Source organism: Quercus robur, chromosome 2, assembly GCF_932294415.1.
Source record: "Quercus robur chromosome 2, dhQueRobu3.1, whole genome shotgun sequence".
NCBI lineage: Eukaryota > Viridiplantae > Streptophyta > Magnoliopsida > Fagales > Fagaceae > Quercus > Quercus robur.
Window position 1 is genome coordinate 32305508 of NC_065535.1, and position 18397 is coordinate 32323904.

At 38.8% G+C, this 18397-nt stretch overlaps 1 protein-coding gene, 1 long non-coding RNA gene and 1 other non-coding gene across 3 annotated transcripts; 2 read left to right on the plus strand and 1 right to left on the minus strand.

Annotated features, from left to right (window-relative positions):
* Window positions 1-1434: 1434 nt before the first annotated feature.
* On the minus strand, window positions 1435-4036 carry LOC126713373 (uncharacterized). Its single transcript, XR_007651327.1, has 2 exons — window positions 3496-4036; window positions 1435-1834 (listed from the first exon to the last, which is right to left on the minus strand). It is a non-coding gene; the product is annotated as an uncharacterized LOC126713373 (long non-coding RNA).
* On the plus strand, window positions 3914-3985 carry TRNAG-UCC (transfer RNA glycine (anticodon UCC)). The gene has a single exon. It is a non-coding gene; the product is annotated as a tRNA-Gly (tRNA).
* A 9727-nt stretch (window positions 4037-13763) lies between the features above and the next one.
* Window positions 13764-16774, plus strand: LOC126713374 (V-type proton ATPase subunit E-like). The gene is made up of 6 exons (XM_050413120.1): window positions 13764-13992; window positions 14071-14171; window positions 14259-14415; window positions 15434-15630; window positions 15961-16060; window positions 16477-16774. Exons 1-6 carry the CDS (start codon window positions 13891-13893, stop codon window positions 16510-16512), a joined length of 693 nt encoding a protein of 230 aa, XP_050269077.1. The 5' UTR covers window positions 13764-13890; the 3' UTR covers window positions 16513-16774.
* The last annotated feature ends 1623 nt before the right edge of the window (window positions 16775-18397 follow it).

Genomic DNA, 18397 nt, shown 5'->3' on the forward strand with positions numbered 1-18397 from the left:
TTTTTTTTTCCATAATGCTTTTTATTGGTGTATGAGAGGCTAAGAGTGGACTTTTGGTTTTTTTTTTTTTTTTGTCATTTATTAAAAATAGACCACCTCATTAGTACATTAGTCATACACCACAACAACAACAACAACAACAACAAAAATAATAATTATAACATAATTAAACAAAAGGACCAATACTGCTTGTTTTTTGGAACTTTAAGATTCAATAGTAAACTTACAAGCCTAACAATACTACTTTAAGGTAAAATAACATAACTCACAGTCTTATAAGTTGTATTACAATTAAGGTCATGAGTTTGAGTTGTGAGAGCATTATTGTGAAGGGGGATTGTCAGGGGCTCACAATTCAATTCCCCTTCGATCACTCTAAAAATAGGCTTGTGATACACAGTCTGATAAGACTTTTACAATACATAGTACATTTAACTCTTTAATTTGTAATGCATCTTTATCAGAATAGTCGAAACTAATCTAAAATGCATGTTGATTAAGGCAAAACTCGCTATAACACTTGTGTGTTATTTTCCTTCTTTGGGGTTTGGGGCTTAAGGCCACATGAAGAGCAATCAGCGGTTATGTTCAGAGCTTTTGAGTTTGCGTTTGTTTGTTGGCCTAAATGAGTGTAAGTTGTAACCCTACAACCCATGTCACTACTCAAACTGAAATGGAATTGTCCTCCCCCAAATTGGTTTAAGCTTAATTCGGATTGGTCTTCACTCCTCATTAGTTAACCCAAGTCTCACAGGTGGTGGTGGACTCATTAGAGATGCTGGCGGAGCTTGGGTTAGAGGGTACACAAAAGCGTTAGGTTTACCACAAGCACTGCCGCAGAATTTTGGGCCATTTGAGATGGCATAAATCTCTACTTGCTGTTGATATTGAATTAAATGCTGAATTGGTTGTTGAGTACGTTTGAAAAACTTCAAATGCTAGTAATGCCATTGTGACTGAAGGCAGGGAAAGTCTAAGACAAATCCTGTTGGCTAGGATTTCATCACCGCGGACGGGACTCATCTTTCACGAGATTTTGCTGTGTACTCGGAGCCCCCTGTTTATGTTTCTTTTTTGTTTATTTAGATTTGTCTAAAACAACTTAAGGACGTTCTGTAGCATCTATTAATGAAGTTATCCAACTACAAGTTTGATTGTTGCTACAAGAAATGCCTTTCATTCATTGTTATGAGCAAGTTTTGTCAGGGCCAGAATGTGCGACTATTAAGTTGCTACAATAGGGTGAGAAGTCTCGCCTTTACAAACTTAAAAGTTGCCTCAACAGGTTTATAGCAAGAATTGCCTATTGCTTGAAACTAATTCGCACACTATGATGCCAAATTAGTTAATATGGGAAAGTATTTCTTTCATCTAAACTGAGATGCATATATATATATATATTCAAAATACAACACTACTTTTGCACAATAATCGAAATAAGCAAAAAATAACTAATAAGCTCATCCATGAAAACAAGCTCATCCAATTGGCCAAAAATCAATTAAAAAGCTAGATAAAACAATTTTAAAAGTCTATTGAGGTGCTAGTACAACCTCAGGTTCTCTAGGTGCTGCTGGTATCTCAAACTCCTCCGGAAGTGCTAGTAGATCCTCGTATTCTTTTGGCACCTTCAGAAATATACGCCCCCTACGAACCAGGTGTACAGTCTTTGTCACTGAAAAAGGGCCTTGATGCATTTTTATGTTCCCTGAGTAAACCTGACGAAATTGGGGCTCGTCAGGCAAAGGCACCCAAACACCCCCGAATTTAAATTCCATGGTGGCCCTACAAAAAATCACCCGGGCTTCATCTTGTGGTACCCCAGGCATAAACGCTGAATATAAGAGAGCTTCGTCAGTCTCATAGAGGCACACATCCGGAGAGACCTCCGGAGGCAAAGGTATATCATGTTGTTCCATGTTGATATAATTGATATTGATGCTGCATCAGAATTTTATTTTATTTTTTATTTTTAAAGTAAGATAAATAAAACCCAATGTTATTTGCCTGGCCAATCATAAAGATCTCCATCTAGAGTTAGGGTATTGATAATACATTTCAAGAGCTCTTTTTTTTTTTTCTTTTTTTTTCACTTACGAATAATTATATTGAACAAAACCCAGATACAAACAACAAAAGCACAACACAAAAAAAAACTCCTGGACAGATCTGCAATGCAAACACCACGGGAAGCATTACAAAACACAAAACATCTTACCCTATGCTACTCTCCCTCTAAAACAGAAAAAGAAATATTCCACCCGATTCATAAAATTCTATTACAAATAGAATTAGGAACATTTTGCATAAAGAGGATTTGAAATCCAAGCTATGCCATTTAACACCTTCACAATCCTTTGAATCCACAAGTGGGATATATAGAGGCAACCGAAGCTAATGTGCGTAAAGAGGGTCTGAAACTACACTTCTGCAGATTACTGACACCCCATTGTAACACTCAATTTCAAATTATTTCAGTAACTCTTTTACTCCCATAGAAAATAGAAAACAACAAAATAGCCTGAAGGGCAAGGCTAGTTCACCTTATGACACAAAATATAGAAAGGATTTCTATCAAATACAAATCCCTATTAATTTTTAAAACCTAAGCTGAAAGTACAGGTACTGCAATGTAAAATAAAGTATTCAGTCTACCCTTATGTGAGAGGAAGGGGTAGCACATCACTACATTGTACACCAAGAGTTTGAATAATTTCTCTGCAAAAATTGAGACTAGTGGTGTGCATCTTTTTTGTATGCATCACATAAAAGGTTTGCGTCTTTTTTGTATGCATCATTTTAATGCTCCCATGAAGTTTATGCAATTTTAAAAGATCTATAGATTTTAATAAATAATAACTAGATAATCTCTAATAGACAGGTACATCCTTCTGAAACTCTTGTAGATATAAATTATATGTGTTTGCTCTGTTTCTCATACATGATGATAACATAAGTCAATCAAATAGCTGTAAAAATTTTGGACATGTCTAGATAACAATCATATTCTATCGCCTATGTTTAGCATTCAATCATTCACACTTTCAGAAGGGGGGACTAATTCAGTGCCCAAGGGAACAGAGGCAGGTGATAAGACATAAAACACAGAAATGAAAGAAATCTGAATTTGCAATTCAAAAATATACCATGACCCATCAAAACCTAAAAGCACACAAAAATTCTATATCACACAATAAAAATAGTGTTTTTTTTAAAAAAAAAAAAAAAAAAAAAAAAAAAAAAAAAAAAAAAAAACAGAAACAGAGCATGGTAATTACAAGTATACATGTTTAGTCATTCCCTCAAACACCTAGCACGCATGCCCCCTAAAACATTGCAACATAATTAACACAAAATTATAAACTTTATAGCGTGTATGAATAAATAACACAAAGTAATACAAAGAATTTGGTCTAAAAGAAACACAAAATTAATGGAAGATATTTGACAACACACCAAGAAAAAAAAGAAAAGAAAAGAAAGAAAGAAACTTACCGATTAAGAGAGCAGGAATTCAACGAAATTAGGGTTAGGGTTTGGGGAGAGAATCAATACTCTGTACGGTACATAACAATCACAGTGGTCTTTTGCGTGAAGAGAGCATTGTAGTCTGACTGACAATACCATACCATAACGTTAGCATGAAGAAGATTGCTATTAAAACCAAGGTTGGAGTATTCGAAATTCTTTCTTTTTTCTTTTTCTTTTTGAGAAACCAGAGTAATCGAAATTCAAGCATGAAAAGTTATATAATTGACTTGCAATCAAATAGATTCGATACTAGAGCATCAAAACAGGGATGGGGTTTGGGCTACAAATTTATCATTGAAAAGAAAATATAAAAAATAATAATAATTTACAGAAAATTTTATCATAATAAATAAAAATTTATAAGATCAACATAGCAAGTTGGGCGTTTGTAGTCCAACGGTTAGGATAATTGCCTTCCAAGCAATAGACCCGGGTTCGACTCCCGGCAAACGCATATGCAATTTTTTTGAGATTTTTTCCTCATTATGAAATTCTTGGATTTAAAGGTGATTTATGTCTTTGTCTTTGCTTTTCCTTTTCTTTTTTTGGTGGAACTCCCTGGATGAATATCATTCCATTGATTTGTAGTGACATAATTTTGCTAAAATGATCTTTAGATTCTCTAATCCTAGGACACTCTTGTTCAGTAGTTGTATGCATGATCATGATGTCAAACGGCTCAAAGTAAAAACTTAAGGTTTATTTGAATTTTTTTTTTATTTAAAAAAAGATGAGAAGTTTTTTTTATTTATTAAGAGACAATGCAGTGAAGGAGAGATATTGATATATTTTCAAACTTTTTTTTGAAGAGAGTTTCAATATGACGTTCGCTTCTAATGATAGCTCTTTATCATCAGACCAAGACACTACTCAATTTTTGGTGTTAGCGGGGATTGAACCTCTGATCTCTTATACAACCATCAGATATTTTAGTAGTTGAGCTAACTAGAACCCATCATCAAACTTTGATTTTGATCTTGAGAGGAAGAAATATCATTTGGTCTGTGGTCGTATGATATATTGGGTGTCTATATTGATAGTCTAAAAAAAAAAATTCAAAAATTGAAGACTCAAGTCATTTTGGTAAAATTAATTGTTAATAATAATTCAACATACTAATAAATTTATTTTCTAAAACAATTAGAGTTTTTATTGAGCCATAATTTTGGGGGATTTGTTATGGATAGGAGACTAGATCTAGAATTGTCCCTCTTTGTTAAGAGTCTTGTAGTTCAACTATGACCCCTTGATGTTGTCGATGAAGATGTACATGATTCAAATTCCTCCTCCGAACGGCCCTTATCAAGGTTGACTTAGTACAGTTTAAGGCATAAATATATTTAAATATCACTTAAATAATAGTTAGTTAATGTTTTATAATATTATATATATATATATATATATATACACACACAAACACACATATTTGCCTCATCACACGCGTTTTGCGCTTGCAATGAGATTTTTTTTTTTTTTTTTTTTTTGTCTAGTGTCATAAATTTCCTTTAAAAAATTTTTTGGATAAGTTTGTTTTGAAGAAGTGAATTAGTGGGAGAATGTCCTATTTTGTAGGCATTTTAAATGAAATTTGAGATATATTTTTACCAGGTTGTTCTTAAAATTTTTTCCCTGTTAAACATAAGGTTTAGGGGTATTTCTAAACCACATAAAAGTTAAATCCAAAGAGGGGAATCTTCTTATAAATAGTACAGTTTTTTTGGTCTAGTGTCATAATTTTCCTTTAAAAAAAAAATTGGATAAGTTTGTTTTGAAAACATGGATTAGTAGGAGAGTGTCCTACTAATCACAAAAATACCTTTTAAAAAAAAATGGATAAGTTTGTTTTGAAGACATGGATTAGAAGGAGAGTGTCCTATTTTGTAGACATTTTAAGTGGAGTTAGAAATATATTTTTACCGGATTGTTCTCAAGTTTTTTCCGTATTAAACATAAGGTTTACGGGGTATTTTTAAACTACATAAAAGTCCAGTCTAAAGAATGAAATCCTTTTATAAATAGTATAGATATATATTATTATTATTATATTTTATTATGACTAACTCATTTTATACACCACTGTTAGTTTCTTTAAGACCTTCACCCTTCTCCTCATGTGTGCATATGTTAAAATACTTAGAATTAAAAAAAAAAAAAAAAAAAAAAAAAAAAAACAGTGGGTTAGTCCCACATTAGAAAATGTGAGTTAAAGAAATTTAAAATTGGTGTTGTGTATTAAAGAGTTAAGCCATTTTGGATATACACCACTATCAGTTTCGTTAAGACTTTCTCATTTCTTCTTGTGTGTGTATGTTAAAATACTTATGTAAGGACACGATTTGTGACGACCCATAATAGTATTGGTTCACACGTAAAAAGGCTCAAACAATATCATTTATAGAGCATGGGTTTGAAAGGCTAGGCCTTGGTCACCAAACGGTGGTTTTTTCATGGTGTTCATACATAATTAAATCGTGTTCGCTCTAGGAGTCTTTCTCCTGGAGGCGGGCTGGGAGGCTCTGGTTTTTGGCCATTTTTCCTAGCCTCTCTCTTGGTGCATTAATCTTCACATTATATAGCTCTTCTTGGTTGATCTTAGCCCTCTACTTGTTGGTCAGGCAGGTGCCTACTTCTGTACCCGTCCCATCAGCTGTCCCTCCTTGCTTTCTGTTAGTTGCGATGATCGAAGTCACCCTGTCCAGGCGTCTTTTCTCATTAACATGGTCAGGACGCTGGCGGGTGCATTTAATAGGAGGGGACGTATTTACCCTGAACCAGTTTTGCACCGTACCCCCACGTAGGTCCCATTCTACTCGCATCTCCTTTAGGGGGCTTTTTGGGGGCGGCCTTCATTGAGACGTTACTCTTCCCCTTGAAGTCCTGGAGTGCCGAGGACAGGGTCGTCCTCGGCTGTTCCCCTCGACACTTCGGCCTTTCCCCATTCGTCCTTGGCACATACCTTCCTCAGCTTGGGCCCCGAGCCCTAATAGAGCGTGGGCCGGATCATAAGTTCCCCGGCCCCACAATAGCCCCTCAAAATCCTACTATCCGACTCCTCGGACGGATAGGAGGGTTTTGATGACATCAGATATCTGTCAACACTTGTCAATCCTTGTCACCTATCGGTTCCCGAGACTTTTCATCTGCTCGAGGCACGTTCCTGGAGCCCTTGGAAGGTGAAACGTGGCCTCATTAAATACGGGCGGCTCTATGTTTCCCACGTTCTATGGCATGATGAAGATCAAACGGTGGTGATTCCTTGGTCTTTATGGGCGGGAAATTTTGTGCAGTTACCCTAGAAAGTATAAATGATTTTTTTGGAACGGATCTGCCTCTTCAGTTTTGCACTTAAGAGTTCTAGCGCGTATACCCTGGGTTCATCTGAACTTTCGTCCAAACTCAAGTCTATCTCTAGCACAAAAAAGCCTGTCTAAAGCGTCTTTCCTCTTTTATGTAAGTTCCTGCCTCCATTAACTCGTGCTTTTTCTTTTCTGGGTTTATTTTTCTCTGGTTCCCTTTCTTCTCCCGTTGCTGGTTGAGTTTGTTTAGTAAATCATAGAGATGGCTAAATCGAGACTAAGGAAATTAGTCGATACTGAAGAGGCGATGAATAAATTCATCGCCGATTACAGGATTCCTCCCAACGTAAGTCCGAGGTATTGTAAGATGGGGGAGTGGCACTATAAGAGGGAAACGGGTGAGGTAGTAATTCTCGTCCTTGCCTTTGTAGAGGGGGGCATGAGAATCCCTATGGGGCCGGTAACGAGGGGTTACCTTAGGCACTTCCGATTAGCCCCCACCTAATACACCGGCAACATGTTTAGGATTCTGGGTTGCGTGGATGTTTTAAACGAAAAGATGGGGTTAAGACTGACCCACCATGACGTGAATTGGTGCTATAATCTCCAAAATTTGAAGGGGAAATCCTATTACATGAAGACGAGAGACGAAAGGGTTCGACTAATTCAATGCCTCCCTAATTCTAACAAGGGGTTAAACAAGGATTTCCTTATCGTCTCCAGTGAATGGCATGATGGCAATCCGTGCCCCATAGTAGAAGGAGAACCAGGTGGGGTATAGGGAATGGAAGGGCGCTGACCCTTTGCGTCATTCTAATCTGATGTGGTTCGGTAACTAATCATGCATATGTGTTTTTCTTTTGTAGATCCACACGCTTATCAACGGCATTTTCACTTAGTTAACCGAGTGGACTTGGAGATTGTTCTACAAGCGGCAGTTTTCGTAAATGATGAAGATGGTCAAGTCCGAGCCGCTCACAAAATATTAGGGTACGCTCCCGTTCAGAAGTCATTTGCCGACCCTAGGCACGTGATCAGCGCCAGCCGTCCTCGGCTTTCAAAAATTACCGTGGTCGAGACAGGATTTCTAATCTCCAAAGTATCATCTGTCCCAGAGAGCATCCCACTGGTGGACCTCTCCTTATCTCATCAAGTAGCGGAGGACGAAGACAAGTTAGATCAGCCCGAGGAAGGGTTTGGGGTATTTGACCTAGCCAACCAATCCAAGGATCCTTTTGGTGATATAGGTGACCCAGCCTTATCCGAGGTGGAATTGTCATCAATAGGCACATCTTCTCAAGCTGAGATGGGACTCAAGAGAAAGCCCCCGACCAGCTTATTCGAACTCCTCGAGGGTCAACCAGGGAAGGGTGCGTAGGGAACGCCGCAACCCAATGCTCCTTCCCCACCACCTCCGCCCCAGGCTATCCAGACTAGGTTATCCTCTACCAAGTCACAGCCACAATCCCCCCGCCCCAAACTTCCTGCTCCTCCCCAACTAGTTCTGCCTCCTCGGCCGGAGAGCACTGATTCAAAGAGAAAGAGGAGTCCCAAGGGTAAGGAAACCGTGGATGGGGGAAAATCCCAACCTTCTAAGGAGAGGGAGGAAGCCCCGCGTTCGAAACAATTGAAGATCGGGTACCAAAGTAAGGGTAAGGAGACTGAAGCTCCATCTTCTCAAGGCAAGGGAAAGGGGATCGAGGCCCAATCCTCGCCAAGCGCCTGGCTTCCCGCCCCAATGCTCCACGGGGGTCCACTGCTAGAGACCGCGTCCATGAGGGACCTTGGAGATGGCGAGGGTGGTTATGTGGCAGACGCACTAGGGAGAGCCATGCTGCTTCCCACCGACATGGATGGGCTGAAGAAAATGAGGATGCAGGAAGTCTTCCTCAGTACGAAGAGGTACTTGGGCATGGTAAGGCTCTTGAAACCTAAAACTTTATTAACTCCCACTCCCGGTTTGTCATTCACGATGTATTTATCTCCCTTGACAGGCTCTCCAGGCCACCTATAGGATGGAGGAAGAGGTGAACAATCAGAGTAAGGCGGCCGAAAGTGAACGCTCCAAGCACTTAGTGGCCACGCGGACTCTCAAAGCTTTTGAGGACGACCTCGCCAAGACCAAGACTGCCCTAACAGAGGCTATCCGAGATAGGGATAGCGCCTCGGCGGGTTTAGCTAGCGCCCAGAAACAGGCTGAGGACCAAACAAAACGTCTGCTAGAAGCCGAGGATCAGTTGCGAATAGCCAAGGAGCTGATCAATGATTTAAATAAAAGACTGATCACGGCAGAGCATGACAAAGGGGTGGCGGAGTATGCCCACGACGAAGCCATGAGGGCCAAGCGAGAGGCCGAGTTTGCCAGAAACGAGGCTGAGACTGCCAAGGAAACGGCCGAGGATGATGGTTATAACGCGGGGGTAGCTGAAACCCAAGCCATCCTTAAAGCCCAAATTCCTGGAGTATGCAGGCTTTACTGCTCCCAAGTTTGGGAAGAGGCCTTGAAGCGAGCTGGGGTGAATGCTTCATCCGATTTGTGGAAAGCGGAGAACATATTCTACCTTACCGCCATCCGCGAGGCCACCTCCACCAACTCCGTGGCTGTGAACGACCAACATGAGGATGGGGTCATTCAGTCGGAAACCGTACAGGTCGGCGCCTCTCTTGGCGAGCCGCTCAAAGAGGGAGAGCTTCAGGATGTGATATAAGCATCTCAGCGTACGGATCCCGAGGTACCCAAAGAGGTTGCTGAGCCCGTGGTTGGCACTCAAATGCCTAATGCCGAAGAGCCAGCCATACTTGCCCAGCCCCTACAAGCAATTCCCCTTACTGTGGTCCCCAAGAGTACTGATACTGACCCTGTTCAGCCTTCCCCAGAAGGGACTATCCTCCAGGGTGTCGAAACTAATCCTGTTCCGCCTTCCCAAGACGTGGCCGATGCAAAATTAAAGAAGTAGAAACCCTGGCCAGGCTTCGTATTTATTTTTAGTTTGGTGATTAACTAATTTCTTTTTCATTTTGAAAACTTTGTAATCTGCTAGTAGTTTGAGCCTGTTGAACACGTATATGAAATTCTTTTCTTCCTTTTTCCTTTTGGTTACTTATTAGTTGCCATTGTCGAAACTTACTATTGTTTATGAATCTTGAACTAATTATCTTAACACGTATGAATAGTTGTGCATGCGATATATTTAGAATCATGTTTCAGAACGTTAGCTTACCTGCACCTGTAGGGTCTTGAACTCATGTCTGACCCTCATTCAATGGAGATATAGGCATCATCCGAGATGTCACGTGTTTTGTTAGGTCCTGCTTAGTATTCAGATTTCTTTGAAGTAGTTGGCTTCCCCATAGGTTTGAGTCCGAGGACCATGCAATACCTTGGTTCTGTCTAAAACTTGATATTTTAGTAGCTGGTTTCCCCATAGGTTTGAGCCCGAGGACCATGCAATACCTTGGTTCTGTCCAAAACTTAATTTTTATAAGTAGTTGGTTTCCCCATAGGTTTGAGTCCGAGGACCATGCAATACCTTGGTTCTGTCCAAAACTTGATTTTGATAAGTAGTTGGTTTTCCCATAGGTTTGAGTCCGAGGACCATGCAATACCTTGGTTCTGTCCAAAACTTGATTTTTAAGTAGTTGGTTTCCCCATAGGTTTGAGTCCGAGGATCATGTAATACCTTGGTTCTGTCCAAAACTTGATTTTGATAAGTAGTTGGTTTCCCCATAGGTTTGAGTTCGAGGACCATGCAATACCTTGGTTCTGTCCAAAACTTGATTTTGATAAGTAGTTGGTTTCCCCATAGGTTTGAGTCCGAGGACCATGCAATACCCTGGTTTTGTCCAAAACTTGATTTTGATAAGTAGTTGGTTTCCCCATAGGTTTGAGTCCGAGGACCATGCAATACCCTGGTTCTGTCCAAAACTTGATTATGATAAGTAGTTGGTTTCCCCATAGGTTTGAGTCCGAGGACCATGCAATACCTTGGTTCTGTCAAAAACTTGATATTTAAGTAGTCGGTTTCCCCATAGGTTTGAGTCCGAGGACCATGCAATACCTTGGTTCTGTCCAAAACTTGATTTCTAAGTAGTTAGGGGAATTAACCCCTCAGTTATAGCACGAGACCTTGGTTTAAGGGGAATTAGCTCCTCGGCCAAGCCCCTAGAACCATCCGTGCTGCTGGCGCTACGAAGCGCAGCCCCTAGTAAAGAAACATAGCCCCTAGTGGAACTTTATGCTAGAACATTACAACCGGCTGTTTAGAAATGACAAGGGGATTGTCTCAACCTACCGCCTGTGCCAACACACAAGCCTTTCCCACAGACGGCGCCAATTGTAAGGACACGATTTGTGACGACTCATAATAGTATTGGGTTCACACGTAAAAATGCCCAAATAATATCATTTATAGAGCATGGGTTTGAAAGGCTAGGCCTTGGTCACCAGACGGTAGTTTTTTGTGGTGTTCATACATAATTAAATCGTGTTCACCCTAGGAGTCTTTCTCCTGGAGGCGGGCTGGGAGGCTCTGGTTTTTTGCCATTTTTCCCAGCCTCTCTCTTAGTGCATTAATCTTCACATTATATAGCTCTTCTTAGTTGATCTTAGCCCTCCACTTGTTGGTCAGGCAGGTGCCTACTTCTGTACCCGTCCCATCAGCTATCCCTTCTTACTTTCTGTTAGTTGCGATGATTGAAGTCACTCTGTCCAGGCGTCTTTTCTCATTAACATGGTCAGGACGCTGGCAGGTGCATTTAATGCGGAAGGGACGTATTTACCCTGAACCAGTTTTGCACCGTACCCCCACGTGGGTCCCATTCTACTCGCATCTCCTTTAGGGGGCTTTTTGGGGGCGGCCTTCATCGAGACGTTGCTCTTCCCCTTGAAGTCCTGGAGTGCCTAGGACAGGGTCGTCCTCGGCTGTTCCCTTCGACACTTCGGCCTTTCCCCATTTGTCCTCGGCACATACCCTCCTCGGCATGGGCCCCGAGCCCTAATAGAGCGTGGGCCGGATCATAAGTTCCCCGGCCCCACAACTTAGTATTCTAAAAAAAAATATCTCACTTTATGGTGAATAAGTTGTATAATAGGGACCCTAGGCCTAGGCCTAAGGTTGGCTCGGTTTATTGTTTGTAGTTATTGAATTAAAAAAATAAAAAAAATAAACCAAAAGAAGAAGAAGAAGAAAAAGAAAGCCTTCTTAATTAGTTGTGTTTAGTTATTATCACACGTTGGAAGGGTACCTAAGAACCCCCACTCATGGGTATTATGTTTAACCAATGAAGAACCCCATGGGTATTATGTTTAACCAATGAAGATAAGTGCCTAACTTGTAGGTTGTAGCCATCAAGAGTGTCTGAGTGTGTGTGTTTCCCAACCCCCCCCCCCCTCCCCCAACAAATCTTTGTTATAATATAAAGATTAAGGGAATTATGTTCCTAGTGTATTGGAATAGCAATTAGAGAGAAACGAAAGTACCATTGTGTAATTCATGTAATGTTCTATTAATTAGAAGTTTTTTTTTTTTTTTTGATACAAGATAGAATCCTACTCTAGCCTAATCTAAGTGTATATGTGTGTGAAACTCCCTCTTGGAGACTTGAACCCCGGCCCTTACCCCCCCACACTCCACAAGCATTTATATTTGTGGAGTGACTATCGCACCAAGGGAGTGCGGTGGTTATTAATTAGAAGTATTGAGAAGTAATTGTTGGAGCATTCATAGTGATGCTCTTAAATTGCTATAAAGTTATTTTTAGCATCACAAACAATAAAATGCATGTTATATTGATGGTGCTAAAACTAAAAATTTTAGCACTCAAGCTACAATAAAATGCCAAAATTGAAAGCTTATTGTAATTCTCTCTCTTCAACTCTCTAGTTGTTTCTCTCTCTCTCTCTCTCTCTCTCCTCATACTCAATTTTTTCCCCTCTTCGCTGTCTCTTTTGTGGTGGTGATGAGTTTTGTGACTAGTTGTGGGTGTGGTTGTGATGAGTTTTGTGGCTGATTGGAGGTGTGGTTGTGATGAGTTTTATGGCCGGTTATAGGTGTGGTGATGATGGGTTTTGTGGCCGGTTTTGGTTGCTGGGTTTCATGTCGTTTTGTGCCTAATGGTAGTAGTGCCAGTGGCTGGTGGTGTTGGGTTTTTGTGGTCGATTGTGTGAGTTTGTTGGGTTTTGTGGCTGGTTGTATGGGTGGGTTTGTTGGGTTTTTGTGGCAAAGAGGAAGTGAAAAAGAAATTAATAAGTAAATAAGCAGTGTTTGGCTTAGATGTAAAAATATAAGAGAATTGATGTATGATGAGTTATAAAATAGTGGGTTAAAATAGACAAAATGAATTTTTTGAGATGACAAAAGCTAGAAATTTTAAGTCCAATTTTTTATTTTTCAATTTTTCGAGATAAAAAATGTGCTATATATATATATATATAAATTTTGAAGCAAAAATGTCCTCTAAAATAATCAGGAAATGATAAATAGCTTCAAAATGCAGCAGATGTGCTATACTTTATTTATTTTGTATATTTTATTATTATTATTATTATTTTGGTTTCCCAAAGTATCCCTAGATTTTTTTCTGCATCCACAAGGGCTAGCTGAGACCACTTACTTAACCGACTAGAGCCCTTCCACTAAGCCAACCGTCGTTGGTTATTTTTTTTAATTTTTCATGAGAGCAAATGTGCTGTATTTGATTTGGGATATGTGAATGTGAGACGCCAAACGTGAACAGACTCAACAGAGTACTACTCTCCCTTGTCGTCTAGTAATTTATAACCCATTATAAACAAAAAACCACCACAAGTATTTTTTCCCCTCTGAATATCACCTGTTGATGAAAAAAAAAAAAAACAAAAGAATACCGTTCCCAAAAAAAAAAGAAAAAAAAAAAGAGCATAACTGATAAAATACAAATTTGAAGGAGCATATATAAATTAAATAAAAAAATAAGGCCTCTCTCTCTCTCTCTCTCTGCACTCTCTCGTCTTGTACTAGTCTAGATATCTCCCTCTCTCTCCCTCCAGTCAATCACAAAAACACAGTCCGATCTTATAGCCAAAATGAACGACACCGATGTCTCTAAGCAGATCCAGCAGATGGTCAGATTCATCCGCCAAGAAGCCGAGGAAAAAGCCAACGAGATCTCCGTCTCCGCCGAGGAAGTATATATCTCTTTTTCCCCTCCCTTTTTTTTGGTTTCTGAAATTGAATTTTAGTTAAATTCGATTGTTTTTGGTTAGGAATTCAATATAGAGAAGTTGCAATTGGTGGAGGCAGAGAAGAAAAAGATCAGGCAAGAGTACGAGCGCAAAGAGAAGCAAGTCGATGTTCGAAAGAAGATGTACAAATTTCTTTTTCTTTATGATCTAAACGAATCGGTAGTTTGAAGATTTTCAGTGAGGTTTATGTGTGTTTTGCGAATTTGCAGTGAGTACTCGATGCAGCTTAATGCGTCTCGGATCAAAGTTCTTCAAGCACAAGACGACGTCGTTAATGCTATGAAAGACGCCGCCGCCAAGGAGCTTTTGAATGTGAGCAGCGATCACCATGTGTATAAGAGGCTTCTTAAAGATCTAATTGTTCAGGTCAGTAATTCAATCCTCTCGCTTTCTGTTCGATTTGAAAAGAAAAAAAAAAAAAAAAAAAAATCCTATTTTGATTGTCGTGATATTGAATTTATGCATTTAGATATGAGTGTACGTGTTTGTGAGAATCGTAGAAATTCAAATGGCTTTTCGGAATACAGAATGAGAGGATTCGAGTATAGAAGAAATTTAAGCAAACATGATGAGATTTGGATTTAGGCGAATGTGAAAATTATAGAAATTTTCAGATGGCTTTCGGAGTAGAGAATGAGTGAATTTGGGAATAGTAAAATATAAGTAGTTTGTTACAAGTTTGTGGAAATTTTATAGATTGAGATGTTTTTTAAGAATAAGAGAACAAGAGGATTCGAGAATAGAAGAAACTTAAGCAAACATAAACTAAGACGGTACTGAATTACTGGTAATTTCTTAGGCCAAAAATGGTTGTGAGAAAGTATAATTCAAATGGCTTTTTGGAATAGAGAATGAGAGGATTTGAGAATAGAAGAAACTTAAAGCAAACGTTAAACATGTTAAGAGATACATCAGAAGAGAGAATGAGATGATTTGGGAATAGAAGAAACAGTTAGATTTACAAATTGCATTTACACTCAAGATATGAGTAGTTTGCTACTAATTTGTGAAAATTATAGAATTCAGATGGCTTTTGGAATAGAGAGCAAGAGGATTCGAGAATAGAAGAAACTTAAGCAAACATAAAATAAGACGATGCTGAATTGCAAGTGATTTCTTAGGCCATAAAAAGAGAATAAAAAAAGGTTGTGAGAGAGTATAGGAAATAGTACTTGTGCAGTGTCTAGTGTGTTTTGAAAGTGCGGACTTAAGTTACTATAATTTCTGATGATGGCTTGAGGTTTCAGAATCAGATTTGTGATGATTTTGTAACTAAATTGAACCATGTGAAATGGATCGGGTAATCTTCAAAGTACAAGATTAGGTACAATCAGTAGATGGGTTTCTGATAGATGATTGCTAATATAATGATTCTTTGATGCAGAGTTTGTTAAGATTGAAAGAGCCTTCTGTCTTACTGCGTTGTCGGGAAGATGATCTTCATTTGGTGCAGTCTGTGCTGGATTCAGCAGCAGAGGAGTATTCTGAGAAAGCAAGTGTTCATGCACCTGAGATTATAGTCGACAACAATGTCTATCTTCCACCCGCTCCCGGCCATCATAATGCCCATGCTCTTTCCTGGTAAATATTTTTTTTGTTTAATTTGATACACTAATTATTGCCTGGTTCCATTTACTTTTTATTTTCCAATTACCCTTTGTTTGGGCTGTTTGGGGTGTTCTAAAGTAGTCTGCCTGAGTTGGTCCAGGTTATTGAGGCTGCAAAAGCAGCTTTCATATAGGACTTTCCAAAATTTTGAAACCATCCTTCCCTTTTTGCTGTAGCTGTATGGTAGCCAGCGAATTAGGGAAGATTGAAATTGGCTATCTAACATCTTATGTTCTCAACAGCCTCTTTGTTACTGAAATTCTGTTGATGGAGAAGCTTTCTGATAATTTTATTGTTGTTCAGCTCTGGAGGTGTAGTTTTGGCTTCTAAAGATGGGAAGATTGTCTTTGAGAACACCCTTGATGCACGGTTGGATGTTTTATTCCGTAAAAAACTGCCAGAGGTATTTACCATTGTAAACTATATACATGTACAGTGTTATATTACATTAGTGCATACAACTTTGTATCTATACATATTCTGCCTTTGTTGTTTTGTTAGTAGTCACTAATTTCATGGACTGTGATATGATTTGTAGTCATCCTGCTCAGCTAACTATGAGATTAAACGAAGTAAAGTATCAATTATTTTTGGTCCCCTACCCCACATTTTTTATCATTGTTGGTTACTTTCTTCCAAAAAAAAAAAAAATGATGGTTAATTTCTTCAGTGATCACATTATTACACATGATGCCATTAGAATGGATGATATGTCATGCAAGACATATTCCAGTACTTGTAATATTGTGCTGCTTGGATCTGCAGTGATCATGTCTTGTGGAGTTAGATTGAACTAAGTTTCTGTTTCTCTTATTGCAGATCCGCAAGTGGCTATGTGGTCAGGTTGCTGCATGATGGGGAGGGTTGTGTTGTTATTGTATTGCTTTGTTGCCCCTAGATTATTTATGTCCAAAGATTGTTATTTGACGATAAGATAAGATCTGTTGTCCAATTACTTTTGTTTGTTTATCTCCAGTTTCTTGTTGCTGAATAATTTTATCCGCTAAAATTAGTGTAGATGTTCTTCAGTTTGGTGCTCATGTCGTTTGGGGCATGAAAAAGTACTTATTCTTAGTAATAACGTTAATAAATGTTACCGGCTTGAGTATTTCTCTTATTTGTCCGTTTGAGCATAATTTGGGCTGAATGGTTTATCATACAACTCTATCTGCAGAATAGCTTTCTTTTTTGATGAACTGCAGAATAGCTTTCTATGCAAATTTGGAATGTTACTAAAATGGTATGAACTAGTGGGCTTATCAACCTGAGTTGTCCAATACCGCCGCCAACTTTAATGTTATGGTATGAACTAGTGTGCCGTTATCAATCTGGGTTGTCCATTACCCCCACCGACTTTTATGTTATGACTTCTACTAACTACAGTATGCCATGTGTTTATTTATTTATTTAATTTTCCATTTTAAACTTTAGTTATTGTATAAGGGGAAAAAATGGAGTGTGAAATACCAAATTTTATTGGTAGAGCATGAAATGGAACACTCGCAGTGGGATAGAGGTTTTTTATTCTTACCTCTCTTAAATCTTTTAAAAATTTTGGGCATTTATGGTCTATTTGGTATGCGACCTAGAATTGTTCATTGAAGAATGACTTTTCCCAGCTTAGAGCACTTGTATCAGTAAGTGCAAAATAGAAAAAAGTGTTGAGATACGCACTGACCAAAAAAACACCCACATTAGTGGGTGTAAAATTGTGCATAAATGCACATTTGCTATAATAATCGTGCAAATATACACAGTTACTATAGCTGTGCATATCATTATTTTATATTTTTTCTCTCACCTCTCTTCTTTCTCCATCTGACTTCTCTATCTCTCCCTCTCCCTCTCCCTCTCCCTCTCCCTTTGAACCAGACAAAACTGATTGACCATCGACCATTGTCCATACACCATCGCAACAGCACCACCCACCACCGCAACCTAGCACCACCCACCATCACCACCGCAACCAATCACAACACCTTATGATTTAACATAAAATTGACCCAAAAATCAATAGAAAATTAAACTAAAATCAACAAAAAAATTAACCCAAAATAAACAAAAACACAAACCAATTTCAAAGGAAAATCACAGTACAATCTTTGCCTTAACCCAGAAAACTCGTTTCACCTTAACCCAACTTCATCTCGACCCATTTCACCTCAACCCAAAAAACCCATGTTCGGGTCATGGGTGAGATCAAGCGAGCTTTCAACCCAAAAAACTAATGATTCCGTCTTGTTGCCGATCAGATTGCAAGAGAGAAATGTTGGGGTTTTGGCGGGTCAGATTGAGAAAAAAAAATGTAAAGATTAGTGGTGGGTTGAGGGTGGTTCAAATTGAGAGAGAGGAAGGACGAGGATGGCAATGAATGGAGAGAATGGAGAAAACAATGAATAGGGTGAGGGAAGGAGAAAACCACATGTATTCTTTTATGGGTTGAGGGAAGGAGAGAATACAGAGAACGGAGAAAATAAGATAGGCTGATGAGAGAGAACTGGAGAAATTAAAGGTAAAAAAATAATAAAAAAAAGATTATTTAATTAAAATAGAGTGTAAAATAGACAGACTGATATGGTTGTTTTGTAAAAGTGACAGTGTAAAATAGAAAAAGTAAGTTTTTAGTGTAAAATAGACAGAAAAATTTAGACCAACTGATATGGATGCTCTTAATGTTGCATACACCGGTGGGACATCCTAAATTCTTTTGAATGTTATTTTTGTGTATACATAAGCTCTA

What these genes read in the sequence shown, in the direction of transcription:
- LOC126713374 (XM_050413120.1), top strand. Translation starts at nt 13,891, where the DNA reads ATGAACGACACCGATGTCTCTAAGCAGATCCAGCAGATGGTCAGATTC. An exon ending in TTAAAGATCTAATTGTTCAG is followed by an intron (nt 14,416 to 15,433) that starts GTCAGTAATTCA and finishes TCTTTGATGCAG; the next exon opens with AGTTTGTTAAGATTGAAAGA. An exon ending in AATGCCCATGCTCTTTCCTG is followed by an intron (nt 15,631 to 15,960) that starts GTAAATATTTTT and finishes ATTGTTGTTCAG; the next exon opens with CTCTGGAGGTGTAGTTTTGG.